Source organism: Peromyscus maniculatus, chromosome 4 (assembly GCF_049852395.1).
Source record: "Peromyscus maniculatus bairdii isolate BWxNUB_F1_BW_parent chromosome 4, HU_Pman_BW_mat_3.1, whole genome shotgun sequence".
NCBI lineage: Eukaryota > Metazoa > Chordata > Mammalia > Rodentia > Cricetidae > Peromyscus > Peromyscus maniculatus.
In genome coordinates, this window is record NC_134855.1 from 67,877,985 (window position 1) to 67,900,246 (window position 22,262).

The 22,262-nt window shown below is 46.6% G+C and overlaps 1 protein-coding gene across 2 annotated transcripts; it reads right to left on the reverse strand.

Annotated features, from left to right (window-relative positions):
• Positions 1–105: 105 nt before the first annotated feature.
• Ptpmt1 (protein tyrosine phosphatase mitochondrial 1) lies at positions 106–9,900 on the reverse strand. 2 transcript variants are annotated; one of them, XM_042275620.2, is made up of 4 exons: positions 9,446–9,843; positions 9,268–9,348; positions 5,734–5,925; positions 106–705 (listed from the first exon to the last, which is right to left on the reverse strand). In XM_042275620.2, exons 1-4 carry the CDS (start codon positions 9,794–9,796, stop codon positions 568–570), a joined length of 762 nt encoding a protein of 253 aa, XP_042131554.1. In that variant the 5' UTR covers positions 9,797–9,843; the 3' UTR covers positions 106–567. The 2 variants fall into 2 exon arrangements, with proteins under 2 accessions (XP_042131554.1, XP_042131555.1); XM_042275621.2 differs by lacking the exon at positions 5,734–5,925 and adding an exon at positions 8,400–8,413 and having other exon boundaries at positions 9,282–9,900.
• Positions 9,901–22,262: the final 12,362 nt, after the last annotated feature.

Here is a 22,262-nt window from a genome sequence, read left to right on the forward strand (position 1 = left end):
ACTGATTCCAGGCTTGGACATTCCCGAGTCGGTATTCCTGCCTGCACCCCATACATCCTGACATTCTGACCACTGCTCCACAAGTGTGAGGGGAGTCCCACAGGGTCAGGGAAATTAGGATTATTTTTATTTTTGGAAGTGCTAGGGACCAAACTCGGAGCCTTATACATGCTGGGCAAGCATTTTGCCAAGTTATACAATTGAAATTGGGATTCTGATAGTAACAAAGAACAGATCTGAGTATTCTTTGCTTTTCTAGCATTAAACGTCTTTGTTATGGTGCCATTACACAAAATATCAGATACACAATAGATTTCTGTTAAAATTAATATTTCCTTGACCCTGCCGAAGAAAGTAAGATTTAGCCAGACAATCTTGTTCTCTGTAGCCATCCGACAGTGTTATTTCAGAGAAGGCAGGCAAAGGAAGCACATTATCTATTGTCAGCATATCTGGGGTGTTGTCCTGGCTTAAGCCCCTTTGCCCTTTAAACTTTGTACTTGGGTAGAGCCAAGTTCTTTGTCGTCCACAGCCTTCACATTCTTGGTGTGTCAGTGAGAGATGCCGTCAGTTTTTCTTGGCTGCCCTTGCAGCGATCTCCTTGTGGAACTCTTGGAGAACTTGCAGCTGGTTCGGCCTGATGGAGATGTGTGAGCGGATTTTGGCGATGGCTTCTATAGCCTCCTCTGGGCTCCAGTTGTGCACCTGAAGTACAAGGTGAGAAAATGAGCCAGCAAGGAAGGGGCAGACAGAACAGGACCGCTGGCCTAGGAGCAGGGGCCCAAGGACTCAGAATTAGTGTTTAAGAAAACGAGTTGGCCGGGCGGTGGTACAGGACACTGTTTGGAGAGATACTAATTACTTTAAAAATTCTGACCGTCCTGCTCCAGCTCCTGCCACCAAGTCCCGCCAGTCCCAGAGCCCACTTATAAAATAAACACACAGACTCTTACAGTATTTAAACTGTTTGGCCATTAGCTCAGGCCTATCATTGTCTAACTCTTACTCTTGTATTTAGCCCATTTCTATTAATCTTTACTTTGCCACGTGACTCGTGGCTTAGCGGTACTTGACATCTTCCTTGTCCTGGCGGCGGCTCCAGGCAGTCTCCCCTTTCCTTCCTCAATTTTTTTTTTACTTTTATCTGCATTTATTTTATGTGGAATTTATTCCCGTGCCATAAGTTTTTGTTTCTTCAGTTTCTTCTGGGATATCTTCTTCTGCGCAACCTCCTCTTCTGGCTTTGGAACAATTTGTTCCTTTTCAGTGAGGATCATCTCGATGTGGCAGGGGGAGCTCATGTATGGGTTAATCCGGCCATGAGCTCTGTAAGTCCGTCGGCGCATCTTAGGTGCTTTGTTCACTTGCATGTGTTCAATGACTAGAGAATCCACATCTAGACCCTTAAGTTCAGCATTACTCTCTGCATTCTTAAGCATGTGCAGCAAAAATTCAGCACTCCTTTTAGGCCACCGGCCCTGTGTCCAGCCCCACTGTTTGGAGCCACTGGGGCGGCTTCGCCGGGACGCACTTCCGTAGCCGCGGAGGGAGACGCCGGGAGAGGCTGCTCTGAGTGGGCGGGCCGGATGCTCGGGCGTGAGAAGTCGGCCCAGATTTCCTCTTTGTGTGCAGCTGTTTTATCTAAGTTTGATAAGCTGATTGTGGAGGATCAGGTACACTAAAGGGAGTCAGTGGTACAGGACACTGTTTGGAGAGATGCTAATTACTTTAAAATTTCTGAGAGTTGAGGAAGGAGGAAGGAAAGGGGAGACTGCCTGGAGCCGCCGCCAGGACAAGGAAGATGTCAAGTACCGGTAAGCCACGAGCCACGTGGCAAAGTAAAGATTAATAGAAATGGGCTGAATATAAAAGTAAGAGCTACACAATGATAGGCCTGAGCTAATGTTCAAACAATTTAAATAATGTAAGAGTCTGTGTGTCATCTGACAGAGGATTGATCTCCACAATATATAAAGAACTCAAGAAACTAGACATCAAAGCACTGAACAGTCCAATTAAAAAATGGGCTAAAGAGCTAAACAGAGAATTCACAAAACAAGAACTACAAATGGCTGAAAGACATTTAAAGAAATGCTCAACATCCTTAATCATCAGAGAAATGCAAATCAAAACGACTCTGAGATACCACCTTACACCTGTTAGAATGGCTAAGATCAAAAACACCAATGACAACCAATGTTGGAGAGGATGTGGAGCAAAGGGAACACTCCTCCACTGTTGGTGGGAATGTAAACTTGTACAACCACTATGGAAATCAGTATGGCGGTTTCTCAGAAAATTAGGAATCAAACTACCTCAAGACCCAGCCATCCCACTCTTGGGCATATACCCAAAGAATGCTGATACATACCATAAAGATACATGCTCAGCTATGTTCATAGCAGCACTATTTGTAATAGCCAGAACCTGGAAACAACCTAGATGCCCATCAACGGAAGAATGGATGAAAAAAATGTGGTACATATACACAATGGAGTACTACTCAGCAGAGAAGAGTCTGTGTGTTTATTTTATAAGTGGGCTCTGGGACTGGCGGGACTTGGTGGCAGGAGCTGGAGAGAAATTCTCCAGCTACAGGGCGGTGGCGGCGGCGGCGGCGGCGGCGGCGGCGGCGGCGGCGGCGGCGGCGGCGGTGGTGGTGGTGGTGGTGGTGGTGATGATGATGATGATGATGGTGCACGCCTTTAATCCCAGCACTCGGGAGGCAGAGGCAGGAGGATCTCTGTGAGTTCGAGGGCAGCCTGGCCTACAGAGTGAGTTCCAGGAAAGGCACAAAACTACATAGAGAAACCCTGTCTAGAAAAAACAAAGAGAGAGAGAGAGGGAGGGAGGGAGGGAGGGAGGGAGGGAGGGAGGGAGGGAGGAAGGAAGGAAGGAAGGAAGGAAGGAAGGAAGGAAGGAAGGAAGGAAGGAAGGAAGGAAGAAACAGGCTGGCAAGGTTGCTCACTGGGTAAGGTACTTGCTGCCAGGCCTGACAACCATAACCAGAGTTGGGTCCCAGGAATTCACATGCTCAAGTGAGAACTAACTCCTGCGAGCTGTCCTCTGACCTCCACATGAGTGCCATGGTGTAGGCATGCCCACACACAGCTGCACATGTAAATAAAGTAAATAATGTGTAATAGAGGGCTTTGAAAAGCATGCTCCAGCTAGGCTGAGAAGTGCAGGCCTATAAGCCCAGTTACTCAGGAGGTTAAGGCAGGAGGACCACAAGTTCAAAGCTTGTCTGAGTTAGAGTGCTAAGTCAGCCCAGGTGACTTAGTGAAACCATGTTTTAGTAAAAAGACAGCCAGGGATATAGCTCAATAGCTCAGTGATAGAGCATTTGTTTAACATGCTTAAATCGCCGAGGTTCAATGCCCAGGACAAAAAAAAAGGAAAAGAAAAAAAAAATGTTCCTTTGCTGGATGTGGTATGCTGGAAGGTCACATGAGCACAGGAGTGCTAGAGTTTGAGACCAGCCAGAGCAACAGCAGCTACCTTGTGAAAAACAAGGACATGTTCCATGAGAGCACTCTGAACTACTTCAGTCAACCAGTTCTACAACCCGTTCATTCTTACTCTGCTACACGGTGAAACAAAGTAACTCATGAAGCTGAGACCCCAGATTCCTTAGGTCTAGTCTGTCCTTTTTGAGTGGGATTTTAATAAGAGTTTCTGGAAGTAGGCTGGGGGTGTGGCACAGTGGTGAAGTGCTTACCAGGCCTGAAAGAAACACGATCCAAGCCCAGGACCATACACACTGGGTGCCTGGGAGGGGAGGCAGGGGGATCACAAGTTCAAGGACATCCTCACTGGCATAATAGACGTTGAGGCCGGCCTAGACTACACGAGACTCTGACACAAGACACACAAAAATTAATTTCTAAAAGCACATGGTAAGTGTTTTTCTGAATTCACCACCATAGCTAGAAAAAATAGTACTTTTTTTTAAATTTAGGAGGGTTACCTTTGTGTTTTAAGGATGCACACTGATTTAGAACTCAACAGGATTAAAACAGTTCTAGCTTGCTGGGTCAGTTCTCATTTGGACCCAAATACCCTCCTGAGATGACTTCCAGCAAGTTTTTTGGTTTTTTGTTTTTCCTTTATGGTCTTTTTGGAGACAGTCTCACACTGTCTAGTTGACCCGGAACTCATGCTCACAGAGCAGTGTGGCCTCAGACTTGCAGAGATCCTCTGCCTCCACTTACACAGTGCACAGCCACACCCAGCTTCCCCCAGAATCTGTATAATGAAAGCTATGGCTATAATGAAAGGTGTAGTTCAATCCCATATAGTCCACATTAACAGGGCTATATTGGTCATTATTTCCTTAAACTACCCACTTGACTGGAAATACTGTGCAAGAACCGGACTAAGCAAAAATGAGTCAGCTGGAAAGGGAAAGACTGCGGGGAATGATAAAGGACTATAAAGCGTCTGCTTCTAAGTTTTGTTTTGTTTTTTTTTTTGGGGGGGGAGGGTGGTCAAAGCTCTCTTCTTTGTTATGGGAATGGAGCCTAAAGGACAGTAAATAAATGCTGGGAAATAAACATTTACTTAAAAAAAAAAAAAGGTTTATTTATTTACTGTGCATACAGTGCTCTGCCTGAATACAAGGAGAGGGCACCAGATCTCATTATAGATGGTTGTGAGCCACCATGTGGTTGCTGGGAATTGAACTCAGAACCTCTGGAAGAACGGCCAGTGTTCTTAACCTCAGAGCCATCTCTCCAGCCCATCTAAATATTTTTAAAGCATCATGCTTGCCAGTCAGTAATTCTTTTTTCCCCTAGTATCAGGGAATAAAGTCAGGACCTCACACATGGGCAGGCACTCTATACTAGCAATATCCCCAGTTGTGCACACACTAGATAAACATTAAGTAACAAAAACTAATAGTCAGAGCTTTACTAGGAAATGCCATATACAGCCCTGTAGCTGAGGATGTCATTCAGCTCCATCCTCCTGCCTCCATCTCCCAAGTGCTGGGCGTCACCACACTCAGTTTTATGCAGTGCTAGGATCAAACCCAGGGCCTCATGCACACTAGGCAAGCACTCTACCAACTGAGCTAGCCCCTACCATGCCACTTAAAGCAAGTGTTTGAGCTAGCCCCTACCATGCCATTTAAAGCAAGCGTTTGAGCTAGCCCCTACCATGCCATTTAAAGCAAGTGTTTGAGCTAGCCCCTACCATGCCATTTAAAGCAAGCGTTTGGCAAGTCTTTAAAGCAGGTATGCTGGTGCATGTCTGTAACCCTGGCACTCAGGAGGGAGAAGCAGGAGGATTGCTGCCAGCCTTGTTTACACAGGGCACCAGTCCAGTCTCCATAGTGAATTCCCAGCCAGTCAGGGCTCATAACAAGACACTATCTCACACAATCTCAAACAAAAAGTAACTTTCTAGTCTTCTGCTGGGTTGAACACTCTTCAAAACTCTTTTTTTTTTTTTTAGGCCTGCTGTAGGCAAGCACTTTGACAAACCTTCTCCTTTAAGTTTCCTGTCACATTTAAGCTAAGGAAACAACATCAGAAAGGAGAATCCATGTTGATCTATCCTGATTAGTACGGGCTGGCCTGTGCACAAGGCTTGGCTGTTCGGCACGATGGCACACTACCTTCTGTCAGCCCGGGAACGGACACTAGTTCTCTCCAGGCAGGCCTGCCAGGAAGCCATGCTATTGGAAATCTCCGACAGGGAAGGCGACTCCAGGGACACTTCTCCTACCTGAATCAGATATGCTGCTACCATCGTGGCACTTCTGGATCGCCCAGCCTTACAATGCACGTAGACACAATGGCCCAGTGACTGGTACTTGAGAGCAAACTGGACTCCTCTGTGGAGGTTGGCCAAGGTGGGGACCCCCGTCATGTCAACTGTGCTGAGACGGAGCTGCTCGACGCCCGCTTTCTTCCATTCCTAGAGCCAGGTCCACCGCACAAAAAGGGAAATCAGACAAGTGTGAGGTGAATGGTTTGAACAGGGGGTCCCCAAGGAACAGCAAGCAAGTTCCAGGGGTTATTATAATGTGACTCTTTCCTAGACCAGAAATGCCTTGGAAACAGCCAACTTTTGGCAGGCAGTAGTGGTGCCCGCCTTAATCTCAGCACTCGGGAGGCAGAGGCAGGCGGATCTCTGAATTTGAGCCCAGCCTGGGCTACAGAGTGAGTTCCAGGACAGCCAGGGCTATACAGAGAAACACTGTTTTGAAAAACAAACAAACAAAAAAACAAAATGAATAGCTGACCTTCCATTAAGCAGACATGCTGCTATTTGAGTTACGTTCAAATATTCTCTAGATGCTTTAAACCTCAGTTACAAAATATTAGCTCCATAAAGTTCAGCTGTGGGTCTGGAGAGAGAGCTCAGTGACTAAGAGGACCCTGAACCCACTTTCCATCACCCACACTGGGAGGCTTACAGCCATCTGTAAGCACCTGCCCACACAGACACATAATTGAAGAATCTTTAGTCAGGGGTAGTGGCAAACACTAACTCCAGCACTTGGGAGGCAAACGCTCGAGGATATCTATGAATTTGAGTCTACATAAAGAGTTCCAAGTTCCAGACCAGCCACAGCTACATAGTGAGACAGTGTCTCAAAACAAAACAAACAAAACATCAGAACAACAAAAATGCATTTAAAAAATTCAGCTTCAGAAGTTATGGGGCTGAGGATGTAGTTCAGTGGTGGAGTGCCTGGTAAATGAAGCCCTGAGAGACTTCCAGTACCACTTAATGTTGCAAAGCTGTGTTTTTGCCTTATTTGGGACCTATACTGTGATCCAGCTGTAGACAAGGATAGTATAGTTTGCTGTAAATACATAAATCTTTTTACCATTTTTGAGGGGTACATAGTAAAAGAAATGGGGTTATCTGATAGTTAAAACCACACAGGAGTGTGGGGCTCATGCCCAAAATCCCAACTCTAGGATGGCTGGAGCAGGATACACTGTGAGTGGAGTTCAAGGCTATCTATCCTAAGCTACAGAATAAAACTCCCTTCACCCTATAAAACAAAACAAAACAAAATATCTACCTGCCTTTGTGTGTTATTTAAGAAGTAACTAGAGAAATGAAATAAAGCCTTTGCCACATTAAGACAATTGTATTTTTGCTTTAAGACTTCAAGTACACTCTAGCTACTCTTACTAACTTCTTTGGTGGTGGTGGTTGGCTTTCAATTCTCACTATGTAGCCAAGGATGCCTAAGAGCTGATGCTCCTGCCTCCACTTCCCAGATGCCAAAATTACAGGTGTGCACCCCCATGTCGAGCTCCTTGCTACTCTTAGCAAGTCCTTGCAACTTAATGAGTGCATGAAGGCCACTCTAATCCCACCGATCAAATGAACAAAACCCGAAAGCACATTTCTGCTTGTACAGCAACCGAACCAGAACCACTTCCAGAGTTGTTAGTACTCAAGAGTCCTGAGTCAGACTATCTGGGGCTGGAGGTGAGAACTTGCTATGTAGCAAGGCTGCCAGAGGATCCTTAGACACACTGAAATGCAGCCATGCCTTGGCAAAGATTTCTTACCTCTAGGCTAGTGGGCTGACAAGCTCCGTCTTACAAATGCCAGTGCCTCACATTCAGAGACCAGGCATTGTCTGTATAGCTTCAGTCACCCCTGCATTTATACAACTGACTACATTAGTGAATACCAACTCTGATAGCTAGTGACCCCTTGAGACCTGGTGACAGCACCCGGGGAAATTCAAGGAACAGTGACACGCTCTTTTGTGTGTCTCCCCCCTCCCCCTTTTCTTTTTCTTTTCTCGGAAAGGGCCTCATATAGCCTACATAAGTCTCGAACTCATATGTGACCCAGGTGAACTTGAATCTCTGACCCTCCTGCTTCTATCTCCGGTGCTGGGATTATGGGCTCTGCACCACTACCACACCTGTTTTCTGTTCCACACTGGGCTTCACATACACTAGGCAAGCATTTTATCAACTGAAATACGTTCCCCAGTCTGTTCTGCAGTTTTTCAATGATAACTTATTGACACAGAATATATAATAAGGAATGTATATATATTGACATAGTATATATAATAAGACAGGGTTTCTCTGCATAGCCTTGGCTGTCCTGTAACTCACCAGGCTGGCCCTGAACTCAGGGACCCACCAGCCTCTGCCCTCCAAGTGCTGGGATTAAAAGTGTGCCACTATGCCTGGTCAGAGAGGGAGTGTGCTTTTTTCTTTTTTAAATCTGTGTGATTTTGTGTTTAACCATAGGCTCATGTAGCCCAGGCTGGCCTCAAGTTCCTGATCCTCCCACCTGCACACACAGAGTGCTGAGCCACATCCCTTCTTTTTTTTCATTCATTCATTCATTCATTCATTCATTCATTTATTTGAGACAGGGTTTCTCTGTGTAGCCCTGGATGCCCTGGAACAACTCGCTCCATAGACTAGGCTGGACCTCTTAAAAAGGCGTTTTTTCTTAGAGTTGGCCTTCATCTCCAAAGCTAATACATTGCCTAATTCATACTTGGTGCTAAAGTAAGTGTTGAATGAGCATGAATGAAATCGGCAAGGCATACAAATCACAATTTTAATTACTGAGGTTAGTGACCAAAATCACAAACACAAGATGGGTGTATTAGAACATGCCTGTAATCTCAGTACTTGAGAAATGGAGGCAGGATAATCAGATCAAGTTCATCATCGACTTAAGACCCTGTCTCAAAATAAACAACAACAAAAAAAGTAACATATATGTGCACATAAAGAACTGCATCCCAGGGGTTGGGGATTTAGCTCAGTGGTAGAGTGCTTGCCTAGCAAGCACAAGGCCCTGGGTTCAATCCTCAGCTCCGGGAAATTAAACAAAACAAAACAAAACAAAAACATAGACCATCTTGGACTGGAACTTCCAACGATCCTCCTCTTGCCTTGCCTACTCGAGATGGAAGTCCAGGAGTGAGACACCCACACCGGGTTAGCTCGCTCTCTTTTTCAGACAGTGCCCAGGCCACTTCTGATCCTGCCTCAAGCCACCTGAGTCGCCCGAGCTCCAGACCCGCACGACTTCCTTCTGCTTTGATCAACTTCGGCGGCTTTCCACCTGCAGCCATTTAACTTGCTGCGCATACTCAATGCTTGAGAAGGCAACTCGGCGTCTTCTGCCACTCACTCGTCTGGGAGACACAGTCACCCGCCGCGTCCCACCTCGCCCTAGCTTCCCCCAGCTCTCACCAGCCCGAGCCCCCCCCCGGGCAGGCTGGCGGGGCCGGGCCCCCACCCGGCTCCTCACCTTCGCGGTGTTACACAGGAATCGAGTCTCGTACTCTTCGTTCATGGTGATCACCCCGCGCACGTTCTCGTCCAGTACCAGCTGCCGAAGCAAAGAGGGGGCTCAGCGAGGGCCGTGGGGCGCTCGCCGAGGCCCGGGGCCCGCTCCCGGCCCGGCCCGGCCCGGCGGCCTCTCTCACCCGGCGCGTCATGCTCCGCAGCGGCAGCGCGCCCAGCAGCACCGTGTGGTCGATGCGGTGGTACCAGTCGCGGTGTGCTGGGCCGCGCACCCTCCCGCGGAACACGGTGTAGAGCAGCGTCGGGTAGAAGAGCACCCGGGCCAGGCCGGCCTCCAGCCACGCGGAAGCCGCCATCCCGCCCCACCCCACCAGGCGCAGCGGCGAGCCGCCCGCCCCCGGGCTCGCGGCCAGCCACCGCGAGAAGGACGCGGAGGACGGGAGCCGCGGGCTGCCCAGCTCCTCCCGACCCTCGGAGGAAGCTGGCTCCCCGCGGTCCCCGCCGGGCCTTGGGGTTCCGGGGACCGACACCATGGCTCCCGAGGAGAGGCGCCGCGCGGGGGTGGGGTGGGGGACTGGAACGGCAGCGAGAGAAGGTGAAACCGTGACCCTGCCTAGGGAGGAGGGCCCGCTCTCCAACCCCTGGCCCGGGGCGGGGGAGGCTGGGCAGCAGAGAGGCTCCTCTAAGCCCGGGGAAGCCCTGCAGGACCTGGCTCTGGGGTGAGCGGTGGCGGACGGGGAACCTGCCTGATGGATGGCCTGCGGTCTATCTAGTCTTCTTTCTTTGTTGAGACCATGGCACACTATGTAGCCCTCAATGCCTTGTACTGGCTATGGAGACAAGGCTGGCCCAAAACACAACAAAGAGATACTCCTGCCTCTGCCCTCCCAGTGCTGGGATTAATGGCACTGCCACCAAGTCTCAGAATCTCCTTCTTCTTCACATCAAGTCCCACACCGTACCTGACCAAACCAGAATATACATAGTGTGAAACATACATATTAAAGATTAAGAAAAATAATTTTTGCCGGGCGGTGGTGGCGCACGCCTTTAATCCCAGCACTGGGGAGGCAGAGGCAGGCGGATCTCTGTAAATTTGACGCCAGCCTGGTCTACAGAGCGAGTTCCAGGACAGGCTCCAAAGAAAGAAAGAAAGAAAGAAAGAAAAATAATTTTCTCCATAGTACTATTGTCTTTATTTTTTTTTCCTGTATTCCATGTCTTTCACTAGAAGAAAAATATTAAAGCCTATCATAGTGGCACACGATTTTAATCCCAGCACTTGGGAGGCAGAGACAGGTGGATCTCTGTGAGTTCAAGGTTGGCTGGTCTACAGAGTGAGTTCCAGGACAGCCAGAGCTACAAAGTGAATCCTTGTCTTGAAAAAACACACACAAAAAGAAAAAATATATATAGTATTTGACTCTAAAATAAGCCAGGCACACATATGCCAATAGCTAGGCAGGAGAAAGGATAGGTGGGGCTGGCAGAAAGAATGAATAGGAAAAGAAATCTACACTAGAGAACAAGAGAGAGAGAAAGGGTAGAGAAAAGGAGAAGAAGGGGAGGACGCCAGGGGCCAGCCACACAGCCAGCCACAGAGAAATAAGTAAAGAAAGATATATAATATAAAGAAAGGTAAAAATCCCAGAGGCAAAACAGGAGAAGAGAGATGGGTTAATTTAAGAAAAGCTAGCTAGAAACAAGCCAAGCTAAGGTCAGGCATTCATAAGTAAGAATAAGTCTCTGTGTATTTATTTGGGAGCTAGGTGGCAGGCCCCCAAAGAGCAAAGAGTAAACAAACAAACAACAACAACAAAAAAAACCCCAACTGTGTGTGCTTTCGGACATGGGCACACACATGGGTGTTTGCCTGCATGTATGCCTGGGCATCACCTGGGTGCAATGCCCAAGGAGGCTAAATAGGGCGTTGGAACCCATAGGACTGGAGTTATGGGCAGTTGTTACCCTCAGTGTGAATGCTGGAAATCAAACTAGGGTCCCTGCAAGAGTAAGTAGCCAGTGCTCTTAACTGTGGAGCCATCTCTCCACATTTCTCTAGCCCCAAGAAGACAATTCTTTTTTGTTTTGTGTCGTGACTTCTTTTTTTCAAGACTGGGCTTCTTTGTGTAGCCTTGGGAGTCCTGGAACTAGCTCTGTAGACCAGTCTGGACTCAAACCCACAGAGATCTGCCTGCCTCTGCTTCCTAAATGCTGGGATTAAAGGCATGTGCTACCACCACGTCATGAGCATTTTCATAATAAGCTGAAACATGGAATAAACTTAACTAATATAGAAACTAATATTGAAACTCATATAGAAAATATCTAAAGTGTACAAATGACATTTTAGTGTTTGAATTTTGGAGTGGGGGGGCATTTGACAGGGTCTCACTATGTAGCCCTGGTTGTCCTGGAACTCCCTGTGTAGACTAGGCTGGCCTCATACTCAGAGATCTGCCTGCTTCTGCCTCCCCAGTGCTGTGACTAAAGGTGTGTGCCACCTTGCCCAGCTGGCAGCATATTATTCTTTTAAATTTTACTTGTTTATTTTATGTATATGGGTGTTTTGTCTGCATGTGTATCTGTGTACCACATGCATGCCTGGATTCCAAGGAGACCAGAAGAAGGCATTGGACCTCTAGAACTGAAGTTATAGATGATTGTGAACTGCCATATGGGTGCTGGGAACCTAACCTGGGTCCTCTCCAAGAACAACAAGTGCTCTTAACATCTGAGTCAACCTCTCCAGTCCTCGAATTTATTTTTTTATTTTTTTATTTTTATTTTTTTTGAGATAGGGTTTCTCTGTGTGGCCTTGGCTGTCTTAGACCAGGCCGGCCTCCAGCTCACAGAGATCTATCTTTGTTTCCTGAGTGCTGGGATTGGAGGTGTGTGCCACCACTACCTGGCTTTTCTTTCTTTTTTTCTTTTCTTTCTTTTTTTTCCCCACCATTCTATTTTTTTAAACTTTATTTTATGTGCACTGGTATGAAGGCATCAGATCCCCTGGAAGTGGAGTTACAGACAGTTTTGAGCTGCCATTTGGGTGCTGGGAATTAAACTCAGGTCCTCTGGAAGAGCAGTCAGTGCTCTTAACCACTGAGCATCTCCCCCCCCCATTTTACTTTTAATGCATCTAAACTATAATTTTATTTACTGTTTGGTAACCTGCTTTTTTTTTTCATCAAGGGTCTGGTGGCTCCTGTCTCTAACAACAGCACTGGGAGGTAGAGGCAGGAGAAGCAGGAAGAGAAGATCCTCCTGAGCTATGTGTATAATGAGTCGGAGGACAGGCTGGACTACATACACCAGGAAAGAAGGAGGGGTGGGGAAGGAGGAAGAAAAAAAGAAGTGGGTTGCTCAGTCTGAATGTTTCAGACACTCTCCCAGTACTTTGTTTTTCTTCTTTGAATTGCATTTCAGGATAATTAAATATCTTTTTGATGATGGAAAGTTCCCTTTTGTGAGGATGAGGAACTAAAAGTTCTTTATAGAAGATGTCCTGTTGCCGGGTGGTGGTGGCAGATGCCTTTAATCCCAGTGCTTGGAAGGCAGAGGCAGGCAGATCTCTGTGAGTTTGAGTCCCACTTGGGCTACAGAGTGAGTTCCAGGAAAGGCACAAAGCTACACAGAGAAACCCTGTCTCGAAAAAAGAAGAAAGAGAAGGAGGAGGAGGAGGAGAAGAAGTCCTGTTAATAAAGGAAGAAGGCAATTAACAAACTTAGCTTTTGGAGGCTGGAGAGATGGCTTAGCAGTGAAGACCACTGGCAGTTCTTTCAGAGGACCCAAGTTCGATTCCCAGCACCCACATGGTGGCTCACAACCATCATAATTCCAGTTCCCGGGAATGCACATGCAAGGAGGAAAAAACACCCACGCATACAAAATAAAACTAATTTTTTTCTTAGACAAGTTTTTTTTCTGTGTAGTCCTGGCTGTCCTGGAACTAGCTCTGTAGAGCAGACTGGCATCAAACTCACAGAGATCACCCTGTCTGAGATTAAAGGCATGTGCCACCACCATCCGGTTATGAAACAAATCTTAAAACAAAACAAAACAAAACTCAGCATTTGGGGAGGAGAGTTGGCTCAGTGGTTAAGAGGACTCACTGCTTGTGCAGAGGTCCTGGGTTCAGTTCCCAGCACCCAGCTGGCAGATCACAACCATCTGTAACACGAGTTCCTAGGGTCTACCATCCTTCTGATCTTCGTGAGTACTGCACACCTGCAAGCAAAACTCCATGCATATCAAATAGAAATAAATAAATCTTTAAAAACTTAGCCGGGCGGTGGTGGCGCACGCCTTTAATCCCAGCACTCGGGAGGCAGAGCCAGGCGGATCTCTGTGAGTTCGAGGCCAGCCTGGGCTACCAAGTGAGCTCCAGGAAAGGCGCAAAGCTACGCAGAGAAACCCTGTCTCGAAAAACCAAAAAAAAAAAAAAAACTCAGCATTTTAGCTGGGTGGTGGTGATGATGTACACCTATCATCCCAGGCAGAGGCAGGTGAATCCCTGTGAGTTCGAGACAGCCTGGTCTACAGAGTTACATAGTGAAACCCTGTCTCAAAAAAACAAAGACCCCAAAACTTGAATGGGAACATAATCAGGCTTCAAGTCCAACTTTCATTTGCAGGAATATAGAGGATAAAAGGATAACTGTCATCATGGGAGAGCAACAGACTAATCCAGAAATTAGGGTATTGTAGAGGTACAACCAACCCAGTTTCTTCAAGTCCAAAGCATGAAAAGGAAGGACGGGGATAGTGATGGTGTGGGGAGACTGGGAACATGGCTCGGTTGGTGTGGTTATTTGAAAGAAAATGACCCTCAAAGGGAGTGGCACTATTAGGAGGTGCAGTCTTGTTGGAGTAGGTGTGGTCTTGTTGGAGGAAGTCTGTCACTGTGGAGGCGGGCGTTGAGGTCTCAAACATGCTGAAACCATGGTCAGTGAGACAGACCACTTCCCGTTGCCTCCAAGATGTAGGACTCTCAGTCTACTTCCTGTTGCCTGCATATCAACATGTAGCAGCTCTTTCTCTAGCACCATGTCTGCCTGCATACTGCCATGCTCCTCTTCATGATGATAATGGACTAAACCTCTGAAACTGTAAGCTGCCACCTCAATGAAATGTTTTCTTTATAGGAGTTTGCCGTGGTCATGGTGTCTCTTCACAGCAATAGAAACCCTAACCCACACAGTTGGTAAAGGGCTTGCCTAGCATTCACCAAATCCTGTGTTTGGTCCTCAGCACTGCATAGAGTGGGTACAGTGGCACATACCTGTAAACCCAGCACTGGGGAGGGTAGAGGCAGGAGGATCAGGAGTTTAAGGTCACCTTCAGCTGCTACATGTCAAGTTGGAGGCCAGCATGGGCTATGTGAAGTCCTATATCTCAAATAAATAGAGTATCTGCACATATTTAACAAATATGCTTTATGGCCAGAAGTGATGGTACACACTTTTAATCCCAGCGCTCTTGAGGCAGAAGCAGGCAGACTTCTATGAGTCCGAGGCCAGTCTGGTCTGCATAGCGAGTCCCAGGACAGCCAGGGCTACATAGTGAGACTCTTGTTTCAAAAAACCAAGAGTATATACATATACTTTAATTAATTCTGAAGTGTGTATTTATTATATCTGTGAAACCACCAGTCTAATGAAAATAATGGCCGGGCCGAAGTCTTTCCACCCCGAAGTGTCCTTGTTTTCCCTGACTTACTGGCATCTTCTGGAGCCGCTTTATCCTCTCGTCTTCATTGGCTGGCGACCACAGATGCACTGTTGATTAATGAGCATTTTGTAGAATTTTTTTATTTTTTATTTTCCAAGAAAGGGTTTCTTTGTGTAGCCTTGGCCAACCTAGAACCAGCTCTGTAGACCAGGCTGGCCTCGAACTCACAGAGGTCCACCTACCTCTGCCTCTCAAGTGCTGGGATTAAAGGCGTGCACCACCACCGCCCGGTTCTGTAGAATTTCATATAACTAGATGTGAATTTTTATGTGCGTTATATATATGTGGTAGATACAGGTGTGTGCACACAGAGCACAACTCAAATGGATGTGTAGCTAGACATGACATCAGGTTGGAGGCAAAGGCTTTCACCTGCTCAGCCATATTACTGGCTAAGGTGGATATTTTTAGTGTAATGGTTATTCCTTCCATTATGGCTATATCTGTATGCATTAGGAAAATCTGCTCCTCACAACTTGGTCAGCCTTTTCAGTTTAATTATTTAAGAGCTTCCAGAAACCTGAGCATGTGGCGGTCCCTGGAGAGTCGCCTGCTAGAAAAAGCACCGACATTTCACAGCTCTTTCCTCAAATCTTACTCTAGCCATCTTTTCATTGTGTATTCATCTGTACCCATTGTAATAGCCTTTATAATGAGCTAGTAAAAATTAAAAAGAAATGTATTTATTTCCCAATGCGGTAAGAACCACACTGGCTTAATTTGAATATTTTTCTGGGTATGGGCATGCATATGTGTGTGCAGGTATGTACACATGTATACATGCATGTGTGTATGCCTGTTTGTGTGTGTATGTGTACACTTGTGTGTGTGTACATGCACCATGTCATTCTTTCACATTTGAGCATCATTCCTCAAGTGTCTTCAACCTTTTGTTTGAGACAGGATCTTACACTGGCCTGGAACTTTGCAAAGTAGGCTAAAATAGCTGGTCAGGGAGCTTCCAGAGTCTGCCTGTCTTTGCCTCCCATTTTGATGAAGATGGGATTATAGATATGTGCCACTGTGCTCTGTATTTTTTTTTCTCCTTTTTTGATGTGAATTCTGGGGATCTAAACTTAGGTTTAGTTTAGATTCACTCATGGAAGGCTGAGCTACCAACAATCCCAACCATTTTTTTTTTTTTTGAGACAAGTCTCATGTAGCTCCACCTGCCTTACAAAGCCTTCATAGCTTAGGCTGAGCTTGAGAATCCTCCTTCCTTCAGTCTCCTCCACTCCTCTACCTCCCAAGTGCTGGTATTTCAGGAGTACATCAACCTTTCTAGCTGTGTTGTTTGTTTATTTTGTTTTGTTTTTCAAGACAGAGTCTCTCTACGTGGTCCTTAGTGTACTGGAACTTCACTAGGTAGATCAAGGCTGGCCTCAAATTCACAGAGATCCGCCTGGCTCTGCCTCCCAAGTTTGGAATTAAAGGTGTGTGCCACCACCGCCCAGCTTTTCTTTTCTTTCTTTCTTTTTTTTTTTTTGTTAAATACATTTATCTATCTGTGTATGTCTGATGTGTGTAGGTGTGTGTCTAGTGGTGTGGTTACTGTGGAGGTCAGAGGACAATTTACAGGACTCAGTTCTCTCCTCCTTCACCTGTGTGGATTCTGGAGATTAAACCTGAGTCATTGGGCTTGGCTGCAACTACCCACAGAGGCATCCTGATGGGCCCCCCAACTTTTTTTTTTTTAGATAGGATCTCTACATGTAGCTCCGGATGACTGGCTGTGTACACTCCACTGGCCTTGAACAGGTACACTCTTCCTGCCTCCGTCTCCTTGGTGCTAGGATTATAGACAAGCACCAGCACACCTGGGTTATGCAATGCTGGGGATCAAACCCGGAGATCTGTGCATGCTGGTTAAGCCCTCTGCCAACTGAGCTGCACCCCCAGCATGCTCCACATCTGAATATCTTGATTATTATCGAGTTAAGATTAAATATTTTAGCCCAGCAGTAGTGGCGCACGCCTTTAGTCCCAGCACTTGGGAGGCAGAGGCAGGGGATGTTAGTGAGTTCGAGGCCAGCCTGGTCTACAGAATGAGTTCCAGGATAGGCTCCAAAGCTACAGAGAAACCCTGTCTCAAAAAACAAAAACAAAAACAAAGAAAACTAGTTAAAGTATAATTGTTCCATCCTTTAAAAAAGATTAAAATGATTTATTTTACATCCTGACTGAAGTTTCCACTCCCTCTGTTCCTCCCATTCCCTCCTTTCCACCTCCCCTCTGCCCCTCCACCCACATCCACTCCTCTGTTTCTGTTCAGAAAGGGGCAGGCCTCCCATGGGTATTAACAAAGCATGGCATATCAAGTTTTGGTAAAATTAAGTACCTTGCCTTGTATTAAGCCTGGGCAATGCAATTCAGTATGAGGAATAGGTTCCCAAAAGCAAGCCAAAGCATTAGGGACAGCCCTGCTCCCATTGTTAGGAGTCCCACAAGTAGACCAACCTACACAACTGTCACATATATGTAGAGGCCTAGATCAGTCCCATGCAGGCTCCCCAGTTATTGTTGGTTCAGACTCTGTGAGCTCCTATGAGCCCAGGTTAGTTGTTTCTGTGGGCTTTCTTGTGATGACCTTGACCCCTATGGCTTGGACAATCCTTCCCCCCTCTCTTCATCAGGACTCCCTGAGCTCAGCCTAAGGTTCAGCTGTGGGTCTCTGCATCTGTTTCCATCAGTTGCTGGATGAAGCCTCTCTGATGACAATTGGGCAGGACACCAATTCATGAGTATAGCAGAGTATCATTAGGTATCATTATGTTGACATTTTTTTTTTTTCTCTCCAATAGTGTTTGCTTCTATCCTAGGTCTCTGGGCCGTCCAGCCTCTGGGTCCTGGTGCTCCCGGCAGTTTCAAGAGTGGGCTCACTCTCGTGGCATGGGTCTCAGGCTGGACCAATCATTGATTGGCCACTCCCACAATCTCTGCACTACCCTCACCCCAGCACATCCCATAGGCAGAGCAGAGTGTAGGTCAAAAGTTGTGTGGCTGAGTTGGTGTTCCAATCCCTCCACTGGAAGTCTTGCCTGGTCACAGGAGTTGGCCAGTTCAGGCTATGTGTCCCCTATTGTTAGGAGTCTTAGTTGGGGTCATCCTTGTAGAGTCCTGCAAGTTTCCCTTGCACCAGGTTTCTACTTGACCCTGAAATGTTCCCCTTTTCCAGTCATCTCTTTCAGTACTCTCCCCCTCCATTCCACCTCACTACCCTGATCCCTTAGGTTCCCATCCCCACTGGCCCCAAGTACACCCACAGGATCTCTTCTATTTCCCCTTCCCAGGGAGATCCATGCATCCCCACTTGGGCCCTCCTTGTTACCTAGCCTCTCTGGGTCTGTGGATGTGGCATGGTTATATTTTACTTTACAGCTAATATCCACTTATAAGTGAGTACATAACATGTTTGTCTTTCTGGGTCTACGTTACCTCACTCAGGATGATTTTTTTTCTAGTTCCATCCATTTGCCTTCAAATTTCATGATGTCATTGTTTTTTAACAGTTGAGTAATACTCCATTGTATAAATGTACCACATTTTCTTTCTCCATTCTTTGGTTGAGGGGTATCTAGGTTGTTTCCAGGTTCTGGCTATCATGAATAGTGCTGCTATGAACATAGTTGAGCAAGCGACCTTATGGTATGATTGAGGATCCTTTGAGTATATGAGTCAGATGGCAGGATCTTGAGGCAGATTGATTCCCAATTTTCTGAGAAACCACCATGTTGATTTCCAATGTAGCTGTACAAGTTTGCACTCCCTCCAGCAATGGAGTGTTCCCCTTGCTCCACATCCTCTCCAGCATAAGCTGTCATTTGTGTTTTTGATCTTAGCCGTTCTGACAGGTGTAAGATGGAATCTCAGAGTCATTTTGATTTGCATTTCCCTGATGGCTAAGGATGTTGAAAATTTCTTTAAGTGTTCTAGGCCATTTGAGATTCCTCTGTTGAGAATTCTGTTTAGATATGTACCCCATTTTTAAATTGGATTATTTGTTTTTTATGTCTAGTTTTTTGAGTTCTTTATATATTTTGGAGATCAGCCCTCTGTCAGATGTGGGGTTAGTGAAGATCTTTTCCCATTCTGTAGGCTGCCATTTTGTCCTATTGACAGTGTCCCTTGTCTTACAGAAAAATTTGAGTTTCATGAAGTCCTATTTATTAATTATCAATCACAGTGTCTGTGCTACTGATGTTCTGTTCAGGAAGTTTGTTTCATCTTTCATAGCCACTCTAGTTTTTCCTAATCTAGTCTTTTTTTTTTTTTTTTTTTTTTTTTTTTTTTTTTTGGTTTTTTGAGACAAAGTTTCTCTGTGTAGTTTTGGTGCCTTTCCTGGATCTTGCTCTGTAGACCAGGCTGGCCTCGAACTCACAGAGATCTGCCTGGCTCTGCCTCCCGAGTGCTGGGATTAAAGGCGTGTGCCACCACCGCCTGGCCTAACCTAGTCTTTTATGTGCAACTAATTCATTTGACATCTCTAACCCTATTCCCATCAACCAACCACATGAAGACAAAAAGGCCATTTGAAAACTTGGAAGAATAACCTTACTGGATCTCCTTCTTATCAGCTCAACTTTCTCACTCCTTTTGTACTCTTAGTAACATCAGTGATTATTTTTAATTTTTAAAATCACATTTATTTGGGGCTGGAGAGATGGCTCAGTGGTTAAGAATACTGACTGCTCTCCAAGAGGACCCAGGTTCAATTCCCAGCACTCACATGGCAGCTCATAACTGTCTGTAACTCCAGTTCCAGGGGATCTGACAGCCTCACACAGACATACATGCAGGCAAAACACCAATGCACATAAAAATAAAAAGTTAAATAATCACATTTATTTGTTTATTTCTGTGTATGTATGTGGGCACATATGTAGAAGTCAGAGGACAACATGCTGGAGTTAGTTCTTCCCTTCCATTATGTGGGTTCTAGAGATTGAATTCAGGTAGTCAGGCTTGATGGTAGGCATCCTTATGAGCTAAGTCAGCTCTTCTGCCGTGTGTGTGTGTGTGTGTGTGTGTGTGTGTGTGTGTGTGTGTGTGTGTGTGATTTAAAATGATGTGGTCATGGACTGGAGAGGTGGCTCTGTGGTTAAGAGCACCAGCTACTCTTTCAGAGAATCTGGAATTCAATTCCTAGCACCCAGCTGGCAGCTCACAACAGTCTGTAATTCCAGTTCTGGCAAAAGTCTGTAACTCCAGTTCCTGGGTATCTGAAGCTCTCTACTGGCCTTTTTGGGCACTGCATGCATGTGAAGAAGACATATGTAGGCAAAACACCCATACACATAAAATAAAACAGGGTAGTCAGATAAGGATGAACTAACAAGGCAGACATTTGTCAGAGCACCGTGGTGTTCATTTGTAATTGAGGCAATTAGGTTGAGGCAGGAGGATTGCTGTGAGTTCAAGTCCAATTTGGCTGACATAGTGAGAACCCTATCTCCCCAAACCAAACCAGTCAAACAAATAAAAGGTGTTGCCAGGTGGTGGTGGGGCATGCCTTTGATCCCAGCACTTGGGAGGCAGAGGCAGGTGGATCTCTGTGAGTTCAAGGCCAGCCTCGTCTACATAGCAGGTTTCCAGAAGTCAGGGCTACATAGAACTTGTCTCAACAAACAAAACAAAAAAGAATAAGCTTGCATTTCAGCATCATGAATATATCTAAAACTATATGCTACAGTGGTGTGATGCAGTTCAGTTTGGTAGAGTGCTTGCCTAGCATGAACAGAGTTCTAAGTTTGATTTACATAAAATCAGGCCTAGATGACAGTTATCTTATCAGTTGGGAGGCAGAAGCAGGAGACTCAGAAGCTCAAGGTCATCTTCCTTTACAGTTCAAGGCCACCCTGGGCACATGAAACCCTGTCTCAAAAACCCCAAAGGTTTACAGTACAATTAGGTAATTTGGTAATGTGCAACTTAAGGGCTGTTTTGCTCTACATGATTGTTTATGCCTCCAGCACATGTGAAAACCCTTGGCTTCTGATTGGGGGCCTGCTTGCTCGTGTGTGTGTGTGTGTGTGTGTGTGTGTGTGTGTGTGTGTGTGTGTTAAGGTAGAATATAATTGGCATTTGTTTTTTTTTTTTTTGGTTTTTTCGAGACAGGGTTTCTCTGTGTAGCTTTGCGCCTTTCCTGGAACTCACTTGGTAGCCCAGGCTGGCCTCGAACTCACAGAGATCCGCCTGCCTCTGCCTCCCGAGTGCTGGGATTAAAGGCGTGCGCCACCACCGCCCGGCTGTTTATAATTGGCATTTGTGAGTGTACAAATTATTTGCTCTAGGAAGGGAAGTGATAAAGAGAAATTGTTGCCAATCAATGAGTACTTTGTAAATTAATGGAACCCGGACCTCCCAGAACTAAGTTTTGTCCCTCGATCTGCATTTCATTGTCTTCCATTTCATTGTCTAGACTTTGTGGAATAAACGACAAACTGTAATGTGTGAATTCATTTAGACCCAGGGTAGGAACCCTGAATCCTAGAAGGGGTGGTGTGTGGAATGTTAAAAAACATTTTATTGTTAATTTTTTTCCCTAGGAAGAGTAGGTTTGGGCTGGGTAGTCTCTTAACAGACTACTTAAGAGCTTCCTGGTGCCGCAGGGATTTTTGCCAGATTGTGCACGCTCACCGCTGATCGTCATCTCTGTACAAGGCACTTTCCTAACTCTAAAAGCTTGCAACACACATTCCACATACCAGCAAAGAAGGAAGGCCGTTGGATGCCGTTGTCTGTACGGCCGCCGTCGTGCAAAAAAAAAAAAAAAAGGAGGGTGTGCCCCGTGTCCAGGGCTAGCCGAGTACCATTCAGCTCATTCATTCATCAGATATTTATTTATAAGTACTTTCAGTGCCAAGCAGCGGTGCTTGCCCGCCCGAGGTCCCGGAGGTGCGGTGCGCAGAGGCCAGAACTTCAATTCCCAGGTCGGGGGGGGGGTCTCCCCTCTCGTACAGCTAGCTCTGAGACAAAGAGATGCGCCCCTGCAGCTCCCGGGGCTGAGGGCTCCGCCCGCGGCCCCCGGGGTTTCGGGGCGGCTGCTCCTCCCGGGCTCAGCCAAGAGGGGGCGCTGCAGCGCCGGCCCTCGGCCCGCCCCTGCGCGGCGCTCCTCTCGGCTCGGCGCTGGCGGGCGGCGCCGCGGTGGTACGTTCCCCTTAGCCGCCCGCCCCCCTCCTCCGCGGCCCTCCCCGCCGGTGGTAGGTGCCGGAAGTGCCGCCATTTTGGGGTGTTCTGCTCTGGCGGCGGCGGCGGCGGCAGTGGCAGAGG